The 12,124-nt window shown below is 47.4% G+C and overlaps 1 protein-coding gene across 1 annotated transcript in view; it reads right to left on the bottom strand.

Moving 5' to 3' along the window:
• The window catches only part of LOC137299843 (rho GTPase-activating protein 23-like), a 172,295-nt gene that overhangs the window by 49,798 nt on the left and 110,373 nt on the right, over positions 1-12,124 (bottom strand). The window contains exons 9-10 of the mRNA XM_067968766.1: positions 7,691-7,802; positions 2,516-2,573 (exon numbers count right to left, since the gene is read on the bottom strand). Of these exons, the coding sequence (XP_067824867.1) occupies positions 2,516-2,573; positions 7,691-7,802 (170 nt within the window). The remainder of the gene's footprint in view (positions 1-2,515; positions 2,574-7,690; positions 7,803-12,124) is intronic.

The raw sequence follows: 12,124 nt of genomic DNA, 5'->3' as shown, positions 1-12,124 counted from the left end.
AATCTAATCATGCAGATGAAGAGTACAGTTGGCACAGTGAAGGTACTGGCCAATTACAGTGACCTCCCCTGTTACCTGAAGACAAATAGGCAATGATTAATAGGTGCATTTTGGCATCTCCTCCAGACCGGTGCTTACATTGTTCCAATGCCAAGTCAAATTAATTGCTACAGGAGCACATTTCCATAACATGAAAAGCTTCAGAGTGCGAGGTTCACACTGCAGTCTCGAGTTGAATCCTCACCAGACTCACATTGGACTGATGCATAAATGGGACTTCATGAGGATCACTTTTTATGTTTGCTTTGAAGCTCATTGTTGAACCAGGCACTGCTTGTTCCAGGCATGTACATACCAGGAGCTGTTTACTGTTTAACTACACATTCGAACAATGGTGGAAACTGAGATAATCATGTACCAGTGGTGATGAGCTGAAGAACTTTTTCCATAAGTGGCAAATAGGCATCAATTCTGAGTCCCACAGGAGTGAGTAAAGGCTGTTTTTCCTGCAATTTACGACGGATTCTGCAACAATCAGTGTTATGCATAAGTTTCTTTCCATGTATTCTTAGAAGTACTGGGCTGAATTTTCACGCCTCTCGCCCAGCGGTGGGCTTCAGTGGCCTGAAAATGGTGGCAATGACCTACTGCTCCGTTGCTGCCATCTCTGTGGCCATGGGAACATTCGCCTGGGCCTAATGCTGGGTGGCCGGAGTAACACCGAGTCAGGTGGTAGGCCCATTTAAAATGCAAATGACGTACATAGAACCCTGACTGCCATATTTGGACTGAACGAGGTGGAGCACATGCCATCAGCTGGTGGTCCGGCTGAAAAGGAGACCAGAGGTAAGTTCGTTGTTATTTTTGTGGGGCTGGGAGGCGCAAAAGTACTCCTCCAGGTTCCACAACACCAGCCTGGGAGACTAATGCTCCAGCTACCCCCACCCCCAGCCCCTCCAGACATTGAGGGGCCCTCCCACAGACCTACCTTCTCTTGCTCGATATTGTGGCGCACGACTTAAGGCCGTGGCTGCAGGCCGCTATCCCGAAGCTAATGAGGCCCAGCCCTCAAAATAGACCAGGCCTCAGGCCAGGACTAGCAGGCAGCCTCCCAAAGTGCACTTGAGGCGGAAAATATATTCTATTATGTTATGCAGAGCATCAAATGTGAAAAAGAATGGGAGTGTCATCTTGTTTAAAAGTACTCCTCTATTAAAAATAAAACAATCCATTAATATATTAAAAATGTTATGTCTGCAAAAATCTCCAGTTGTCACATTTTGTATCAACTTTTTCCCCATTATAAATTCCTATGTCTACATTTATAATAGACTCTGGCTATTTAATACTGTCACACTGTAATTACAACATTCCACCAGTGGGCATGCTGTGGCACTTCAACCTTTGCTGCAGAGATACTCCTATGCTCCAGCCAACACTACTTCCGTGCTTCCCAAATTTGTGTTGTTTTTCTTTTTAATTGAAAATAACAATATAAAAATCAAAGTACTGTATAAAAATAAGGGCAGAATATATGACTTTAAAATGGAGACCGTACACCACAATCTAATTATTCCCAGCCTCTAACCCTGCTTCACCTGAAGGCTAAACCCGGCCTTGACTCCCCATTTATACCACAGGAGTGTTTTGACAAAATGCCAAATTTCTCACCCAAGAGGAGGCCACTCCCAGGCCTGTTGGAAGTCACAACTCTACAACTAATGGAGACATTCAGGGATACATGGGGTTCCATCCATCAGCGACAAGAGAGACCTAAAATGTCAGGTGCCATTTGGGAGAGAATTTTGATTATTTAAGGCTATTAAAAAAATTTACAATGGGGAAATAATTTGAACTGAAAATACTCCCCTTGGATTATTCTATGGTTAAACAGCAATGCAGCCACTGGTATGTACATGCTGGACCAGTGCCTAGTTCAGTAATGAGTCTCAAAGCAAACACAAAAGGTGACTAATATTAAGCTTCATTCATGTACTATTCCAGTGCAAGCCTGATGAGGACTCAACTCCAGAGAGAATTCCACAGTGTTTTTATTTTAACTTTAATTGACTCTAAATGGATCTCATACTTCTAAAAAAAACTTCAGTTACAGACATTATTAACCTTTAATGCCTCATAAAATCTGGAGCTGTGCCTATTACATAAACATTACAGCAACCGGTTTGACTTGGGTATTGGAACAATGTGGATATAGATCTGGAGGGCATGTCAAAATGCAACTATTAATCAGTATTTACTTACTAAGTAGGTTATATTAATGGGCAGTGACAGTATCACAAACAACAGAACAAATAAGTTTGTGTAACTGATCCTGGCAACCAGGCTTCCCACAGTTTGTGTCCCAGTGTCCATTTAAGATGCAGGTTAATGCAGGTCAAACGCAGTTGACATCTAGACCTTCTGTACTTCAGTAGTGCTGAGTGGTGACTCCACTGGTAAACAATGCTGTTAGTTACTAATTTTTCCCCACTCTCATTTCTAAATCAACTCTTACCCCATCTGTGAAAAAGTTCCTCAGCATCTTCAAACTAGGAACCCGTTTTGGCAATTTCCTAATAAAAATGAACAAAAACATAACCAGGATCAAAATATATAAAGTTAAAAAGCAAAATCTTTTAAATTGTAATTAGGACAAATGTTATGGAACTCATAAAAATGCACAAGGTGTGCTTATACACAGCATTTAGTGATATTAACTGGTGTGAAAGGTGTTGTGTTAACTGTTCTATCTCAGCATTTTTTGAGATTAAGAACACCCTTGAAAACTGATCTATATAATTCAGATGAGCAGTCCCACCAGAAACATTCAACTTGCTTTTTCTCAGATGCAGTATAGTCTGTGTATGCCCAGTATTTTGTTTTTATTTCAATTTTAATTGACTTTGCTGTGTTAAACAAATCTTATTCTTTAAAAATGTTGCTCAGTTACAGACATTATTAACCTTTAATGCCTCATAAAAGGATTCTGCTCATCACAATAGACCCTATGTAAAGGAAAGACTTAAGAGTATATTGGCTCCCCAGTGCATTACTACTTCAGTTGTATCCAGCAACTGAGGCACTACCACAAGGCAGATAACTTGTGCCAAATATAAAAAAAGAGGATCTTTTAAACTTTAGGATTTAGGTTGGTTTCTGTTTTGTGAGCAGAATTTGCACTTTTTAAATACACTTTCTTGGAATATAGACATGTGCCTTTTTTATTTATAGGCTAGAGGCACCTTTTTTCCCCAATAGAAAGTGCTTGTTAATAATCATTACTATCGAGCACATTTGTAAGAAATGTAACTAATTTGTCAGATGTATTTTTATGCCATACTTGATAATTGTACTTTCTGAATGATCCAGACATCCTTTCTCCGTTTAACAAAATACTGGGCTTGTGGGCTTTAACATGAATGTATGGCATACTGTGAATCTAATTATCGTAAGCATGAATTCCTTAAAAAGAAATACCATGGGCCCGATTTTAGCAGGGCTGCGGGTTCTCGGCGGGTGGTCCATCGGGCGCGTGGAAAACGCGGCCGGTGAATTGAGTGCGTCCCCCGCGCGATCACAGGATAATTGAGATCATTAAGCTGTGGTTACGGGTTCTCCGCTTTTCAGCTGCGCGCCAGCGGCCTGCGCATGCGCAGTGACGTCTGAGTGATGGTGGAGCTCTATTTAAAGGGGCAGTCCACCAATGCCCCTCCAGCTGCAAACAAGAAGTAGCGCACCATGGAGCACCCCAGGGGTAAGGCTGTCTCACGATTCTCTGACCACGCACTCCAGCTGCTGCTGGACGGGGTAAGGAGGAGGAGGAGGGAGACGTTGTTCCCCAGCGACGGAAGAAAGTGCCCTGGCTCCGCCACCAGGAAGGCATGGGCGGAGGTGGCCGCGGAGGTTAGCAGCAGGGGCAACACCACCAGAACATGGATCCAGTGTCGGAAGAGATTCAATGACCTCACTAGGTCCAGCAAAGTGAGTACACTAACGCACTCTCCCACACTCCGTCTTCCACATCACCTCAAACACCGCACAACCCCTTCTGCACTGCCACCACAGCGCTCCCGCATCAATCCTCACAGCCACTCAACTATCATCCTCACCGCCACTCAACTATCATCCTCACCGTGCCTGCACGTACCCACCGTCCCTGTCCCCACTCGAACACTACCACACACCCCAATCCCCATACAATGGGATGGGCATGTGGCACACACATCCTCCCATCCATCTGCCACACGCTCAACCCACCCACACCAATGCTTGAAGCGTCTCACAATACAATCATCACTCAATCACGCATCTGTGTTTTGCCTTGACAGGAGAAGAGATGCAAGAACGCCCGAGAAAGGGCACGCACCGGAGGGGGCCCGCCACACCAGGTGGTTCTGACGGACGCAGAGGTGGACGCGTTGGAGATCAGCCACACGCTACATTGCCTGTCCGTGGCGGATGGCGAGGATGGGGCTGCAGAAACGTCCGGTAAGGGAAAGCTGACACTCAGCACTCATGATCGCGAATGATTTTAGCGTCACCTGGCATCTGCCGCACCGCAACATTTGTCCACATGCCTGATATTGCCCTCTGTTCTCTTGCAGGGCCATCTGCAAGCGCCGTGTCTGGAGGGCGATTCCTCAGAGGATATGCCGGTCTCTGAGGGTCCATCGTCACATATGAGCCAAGCATCCACCAGCGCAGATACACACACCTCGGTGGGTCCCCCTCCTCAATTAGTTGGGATTGCACATGGTGAGTCACCGCGCACATGTGAGCACGAGCAGACCCTGGTGGCAGGGGCGGCCGCGGGGGGTCCACGTCGGTGGGAGCACTCTTCTCCAGGCTCTGCTCAGCCGGACCCAGATGCTGAACCCAGGGGGCCACCAGTCAAAAGGAGAGTCGTCGAGGGGCACCAGCACATTGCCGAGGTACTGGGAGAGGTGCCACGCGCACTGTCCACAATCGCGCAGGTGATGGAGGAGTCCAACTCCTGCATGCGGGCAATGGTGGCGCAAGTACAGGAGGGTATCGGCGACATAGTGTCGCCGGTAGGTGCGGGAACGTCTGCAGTGGAGGACTAGCTAGCCTCCCTCGAGCGTCACGCACAGCTCAACATTGAGTCCATGCAGGCCCCGACAACGGCTGTTCGGATTCAGGGTGAGCAACATTCTGCCGCCATAAACAGGCTGACAGATACATTAGAGGTGGCCTTGCAAGGTCTCACACAGGTCATCCAAACTGCCGTCCAGCAGGGTGGAAGGGGTGATGTGGACCTAGGCCATGAGAGGGAAGATGGTGAACGGGGACATGGAAGTGGGGACGCTACTCAAGGTGCCCCCACGTCTCACCCGTTGCCCCCCTCTCAACCAGTACCCGCAATGGTGCCTCCTCTCCAGATGGCCGAGTCTGCCCCTGCACAGGTTCAGGAGGAGCAGCAGTCTGTGGAGGTGCCCTCACGGGCACCGAAACCCAGGGGGCGTCGGCCCAAAACATCTACCCGGTCAGGGCACGAAGAAGAGCAACCTGCCACTACCTCTGCTGGAGCCACAGGGGTAGCACCACGTAGGGGTTCCCGCAAACTTAAGGCAAAGGTGTTATGAACACAAAGGGAATGCACCAGGGTGTACGACAATTTGTTATTTTTTATTTATAGTCGTTGACTGCATATACACAATAAACACAATTGTTCTCACCACTGCTGCCACCTCTTGTCCATTCTTCAGCGGCTTGTGCAATAGGTCCCTTCCGTGCGGCTCATCATGACGACGAACACCTGGTCCCACCCATTGGGCACACTACAGTGGGTGCAGGAGTACTGGCGCCACTCTTCTGTGGAGGGGGCTGGTATAGCCCCTCGTCTGTGCACGTGATGAGATGTGGACGCCTCAGACAGTCTGATGTTAGGAGAACCGTTGACATATGAGTGCCTCCCTGGCCTGACGAGCATCCAGGTGAGCCGGTGTTCGGCCCATGGGTCGTTCCTCCTCCTCTCGCTCGTCCTCCTCCTCCTCCTCATCCTCCTCATCATCGTCATCCTCAATGTGGGTGGCGGGTGTGCATGGGGCCTCCTCCAGCGGCACCCCTCTCTGTTGTGCCATGTTGTGCAGGGCACAGCAGACAACTATAATTCGTCCCACTCTGAATGGCGTGTATTGGAGCGCTCCCCCAGAACGATCAAGGCACCTGAAGCGCATCTTGAGCAGCCCTATAGCCTGCTCAATTGCAGACCTGGTAGCAGCGTGGCTGTCATTATATCGACGCTGCGGCTCGGTGATGGGGTTCCTCAGAGGTGTCATAAGCCACGTGTGCAGGGGATATCCCTTGTCGCCGAGGAGCCAGCCGTTGCCGGTGTTGGGTGCGTGGAAGAGGGGCGGGACGGTGGACTCCATGAGGACGAAGGCATCGTGGCAGCTGCCAGGGTATCTGGCGCACACGTGTAGGAATCTCTGGCGGTGGTCACAGATGAGCTGGGCGGTCATGGAGTAATACCCCTTCCTGTTGATGAACAGCCATGGCTCATGTGGAGGTGCACGTATTGCTATGTGGGTGCAATCGATTACACCCTGCACCCGTGGGAAGCCAGCCACAGCATGGAATCCAACCGCCCTCTCCATCTGGCTGCGCTCATCCATGGCGAAGTTGATGTAGTGCGAGGCCCTGTGGAACAACCCATCGGTGACCTGCCTTATGCACTTGTGTGCAGATGACTGACAGACCCCGGTGATGTCCCCGGTGGCACCCTGGAAGGATCCGGAGGCGAAGAAGTTGAGGGCAGTGGTGACTTTGATGGCGACGGGTAAGAAGATGCTGCTTGGTCCATCCGGGAGCAGCTCGTCATTAAGGAGGCTGCAGATGTCGGCGACTACCTGGCGAGTGACTCTGAGCCTCCGTATGCACTGCTCCTCAGAGAGGTCCATGAAGCTGAGCCTCAGTCTGTAGACCCTGTGGCGAGGGTAGTGCCTCCTGCGACGCATCTCTCTCTGCGGTTGCCCTCCCTCCTGCTGTGCAGGTGGATGTGCCACAGCATCGTGTTGTGGGGCTCCACGTCTCGGAGGCGGACGGCGTGGAATGCGAGGCTGCTGGGGCTGGTGATGCTGTTCGTCCTCCGAGGATGTCAAGGCGGCCCCCATCTGGCAGGTGTAGGTCTGAGGGGTTGTGCACGGTAGGTAAGTGTGTCCTCGCACCGGGGTTGCGGTTCCACGTCGGTGAATCTTCTTGCTTGGAGGAGGGTGGTGGAGGGCAGGCGTTGCCCAATGTTACGGAGTGTCCTCCTGCGTTGGTGAAGGGTCTCTCCCACCCCCCACCTGTGGAATGCACCTTGCCAGCTGGCTGCAACACGTCTGTTTGGAGTAAAAGTGTTTCCCCCCAGTATGGGAAACAGTCTCAGTTCAAGGTAAAATCCCACCCTTCCTAATAAAACAGCTCAATCAGGTCAGTTAATGACCTGAAAATAGCTAAATAAATACTGTCACGTGGCATCCCGCTGGCTTTAATTGCCTGCGGGATTCCCACCAGAGGGGGCTGCGCGCGCACGTGGGGAACCCGGAAGTGGGCGGGCTCCGGGATTCCCCGATTTTCGGCGCCCCCCCCCCCCGAGAACGCACCCTATAGCGGGTGGTAACATTGAGCCCCATGGCTTTCATGCTTACACTCTTATCAAACAAACTGTCCAGAAAAAAAAACTTACGAGTACACTTTTCCCTCATCACGATACGTATTCAGTCCTTCATCACAGGACTTGGACCTCTCTGTTGTTATGGCAAGAAGGTAAGAAGATCGCCGACTGGCTTTAATGTTGCCTAACAGAAGAAACAACAAATGTAATACACAAAGCGAAGCGAATGGGTGGGGGAAAAATTGTGAAACCATAATAATACATAATTAAGTACCATTTGAACGTTATGGTTGAAGTGCTGTTGCCAATGTTGTGTGTTGGTATTTGCCGTAAATTTGTTCATTGCTGGCTGTGGATATTGTGTTGCAGATATTTTGGGAAACTTCAAATATGTGATATTGATTTTCAAACAGTTTGTACCAATACAAAACAGATTTTGTGCTTTTCTTGGCTCAGTGGGTATTGGTTAAGACTTTTGATTCCCTACTGGCTCCACGCTGATTACACACCAACAAAACATTCAAACTCAGAACTATTGAAACGCACTACCTTTAAACATGAAAACATATATAAAGTCAGATGGTATCCCAACCTCCCCACCAGAAACCTATTGACAGGCCTCACTCACTCACACTCTTGATCATTACTAATCAAGCAACCCCAGATTAACCTATTTCTAGGTCTCTGCCAATGATGTTGCTTACCAGTCTCTGGTTTCTAAGCCTCCCTGTGCCTAGCTTGTGTCTTCCCTTACAGCATAACAGGTTGGAAAGTCACTGGGTAGGGAACTGAACTAGGAATCCATATCCTATTATTTCATGACAGCGTGTTAGAGCTACAATGTACTTCACAATAACATCAGCAACAATTTAATACCTTTAAATGCTGCGTTCCACTCCACCAGAACTAATTCTGTAGAGTGATGATTGAACACCACAATCTACATCAATTAGTTCCACTGCCATTATATGTCACCAGCATGTTTTGATGCAAATTCTAAATTAATTACCATAAATATATAATTTTACAACAACCACTTTCAAGGAAGGAAAACTTCAAAATCATTATATATCCTTGAAAAGTTTAGTACGGTTTACATTTGTTTTCCTTGGCCTACAAAACAACAGAGGCTGCATTTCAAAGTAATTCATTGGCTGTGAAATGTTTCTGATACTCGATAAGGCACTATGTAAATACAACATTAAAAACACATTAAGGGGAGGCTTGTCGGGGGGTAAGACATCTCAATTTAGTGACGGTTTGACCTAAAAATGGTCCATAACAAAAAAATACCCTAAATTGATGAATCCCAAGTGCAAATGTGATACTTCTGGTGCAGATGGTGTCCATGGCTATTAGCAGATTGAACTGATGACTAAAGTACAGGTTAACAAAATAATTAAATCTAAACCATCAGTTAAAGCTCCTAATTAAGCCATTGCATGGTATTGATTTAACAAAATTTCAATTAAGTTTACATTAATGATTACCAGGTGGAAATTCCTAAACTGTTTAACAAGGCAGCAATTTTCACTTTTCCCATAGAGAAGGTGCTAGAGTGTTAAAGCCTTGGATTTTGCATATTCTGAACCTATCTGCAACTCAGAGAGCAAACAGTGTGCTGAGAGTTCGGTAAGTGTGGGAGTTTAAATCTAGTGCATATTGCTTCAACTGTTTAAGGTCAATTTAAAAGTTTAAATTTTTAAGTTTCTGTCAGGCTTCAGCAGAGAGCTGCTGTAGCAAGTTAATTGGTTAGCTAGATTCAACTGATACTTGAAGGTGGGGCAGGCCTGACTCATCTGAGTCTCAACTGTAGAAATACAGGGGCCTGTCAGTGCGGACTGCACGGTGTGCTGAGAGTTCAGTGAAGTGGGGGAAGGAGGTGCTGCTTTGCCTTGCTTTTCCGAACTTTTCCCGCAGAGCGGCAGTGGACCGGAGAGTAGAAGACTGAGATTGGGGAATAAAAGCAGCAGCAGACCTGCACCAAGAGACAACTACTGTGTGACATCACAGGTGAGGCAGGAGAGTCCGAGAGGTGAGCAGAGTATAAAAGGGGAGGCCTAGAGTGGGAAGAGAGTCTAGGAGTCTAAGGCAAGTCATGGCAGTACAGCTCGCACCCGTGATATGCTCCTCCTGCACTATGTGGGAAGTCATGGACACTACCAGTGTCCCTGGCGATCATGTGTGCAGGAAGTGTGTCCAGCTGCAGCTACTGGCTAACCGTCTTTCGGAGCTGGAGCTGCGGGTGGACTCACTGTGGAGCATCCGCGATGCTGAGACTATCGTGGATAGCACGTTCAGTGAGGTGGTCACACCGCAGGTAAAGAATACGCAGGCAGAAAGGAAATGGGTGACCGCCAGGCAGAGTAAAAGGACTAGGCAGGTAGAGCAGGAGTCCCCTGGGGCCATCTCCCTCTCAAACAGATATTCTGCTTTGGATGCTGTTGGGGGAGATGGCTTATCAGGGGAAAGCAGCAAGAGCCAGGTTCGGGGCACCACGGGTGGCTCTGCTGCACAGGAGGGGAGGAAGAAGAGTGGCAGGGCTATAGTGATAGGGGATTCCATTGTAAGGGGAACAGATAGGCGTTTCTGCGGCCGCAAACGTGACTCTAGGATGGTATGTTGCCTCCTTGGTGCTAGGGTCAAGGATGTCACGGAGCGGCTGCAGGGCATTCTGGAGGGGGAGGGTGAACAGCCAGTAGTCGTGGTCCATATTGGTACCAACGACATAGGTTTAAAAAAAGGGATGAGGTCCTGCAAGGTGAATTTAAGGAGTTAGGAGATAAATTAAAAAGCAGGACTTCAAAGGTAGTGATCTCAGGATTACTACCGGTGCCACGTGCTAGTGAGTATAGGAACAGGAGAATAGACAGGATGAATGCGTGGCTGCAGGGTTGGTGTAGGAGGGAGGGATTTAGATTCCTGGGACATTGGGACCGGTTCTGGGGAAGGTGGGACCTGTACAAGCGTGACGGGTTACACCCGAGCAGGACCGGGACAAATGTCCTCGCGGGGGTGTTTGCTAGTGCTGTTGGGGAAGGTTTAAACTAGAGTGGCAGGGGGATGGGAACCTGAGCGGGGAGTCAGAAGGGAATAAAGTTGAGAGCAGCAAGAGAGGGGAAGACCCAGGGGAAATCTACAATACAAATAGTACAAACAGTTGTTCAAGAACAAGTGAAAGGGAAAAGCATAGAGCAGCGGAAAGAAAGTGTACTTTAGGCACTTTAGATACTTTAGGCACGACAGATAAAATGAAAACTAGAAGGCGTAAGGCGATTAACCCAGCATCAAAGCTGTGGCAGGGGGTTGGGAACCTGAGCAGGGAGACAGAGGAAAGCATATCAGGAAGGGATAGAAGGTATGGAGTAAAAGGTAAAGTGTTAAAAAAGGAAAAAGCAGGAACTAAGTGTCACAAAACATATTTGAAAGTTCTTTATCTGAATGCACGTAGCATTCGTAACAAAATGGACGAGTTAACGGTACAAATAACGACGTATGGGTATGATCTTGTGGCCATTACAGAAACATGGCTGCAGGGTGACAACGACTGGGAATTAAATATGCCAGGGTATTTAACAATCAGGAAGGACAGGCAGGAAGGAAGGGGAGGTGGGGTGGCTATGTTAATAAGGGAAGGAATCACTGTAATACAGACAAAAGATATTGGGACAAAGGATCAGGATAATGAAACAGTTTGGGTAGAGATAAGGAATAATAAGGGGCAAAAAACACTCGTGGGCTTAGTATATAGGCCTCCTAATAGTTGCAACTCTGCTGGAAGAAGTATTAATCAGGAAATAGTCGGGGCATGTAATAAGGGAACAGCTATAATTATGGGGGATTTTAACTATCATATTAACTGGACAAATCAAATTGGGCAGGGTAGCCTTGAGGAAGAGTTTATTGTGTATTAGGGATGGATTTCTTGAGCAGTATGTAACTGAACCAACAAGGGGGCAAGCAACCTTGGACCTGGTCCTGTGTAATGAGCCAGGATTAATTAATAATGTCCTAGTTAAGGATCCCCTGGGAATGAGTGAACATAACATGGTTACATTCCATATCCAATTAGAGGGTGAGAAGGTTGGTTCTCAAACAAGCGTACTGAGCTTGAATAAAGGAGACTATGATGGTATGAGAGTGGAATTGATTAAAGTGGACTGGGAAAATAGATTAAAGGGTAAGACGGTACATGAGCAGTGGTGTTCATTTAAGGAGTTATTTTACAACTTTCAAAACAAATATATTCCACCGAGGAAAAAAGGGTGTAAAAGAAATGACAGCCATCCATGGCTAAGTAAAGAAATTAAGGATAGTATTCGACTAAAAACAAGGACATATAAGGTAGCCAAACTTAGTGGGAGGATAGAAGATTGGGAAGTCTTCAAAAGACAGCAAAAAGTAACAAAAGGATTGATTAAGAAAGGGAAGATAGATTATGAAAATAAATTAGCAAAAAATATAAAAACAGATAGCAAGAGTTTCTACAGTTATATAAAAAGAAAA

Source organism: Heptranchias perlo, chromosome 30 (genome assembly GCF_035084215.1).
Source record: "Heptranchias perlo isolate sHepPer1 chromosome 30, sHepPer1.hap1, whole genome shotgun sequence".
In the NCBI taxonomy this organism is placed as follows: Eukaryota; Metazoa; Chordata; class Chondrichthyes; order Hexanchiformes; family Hexanchidae; genus Heptranchias; species Heptranchias perlo.
This window is presented reverse-complemented; position numbering and strand designations above follow the sequence as displayed.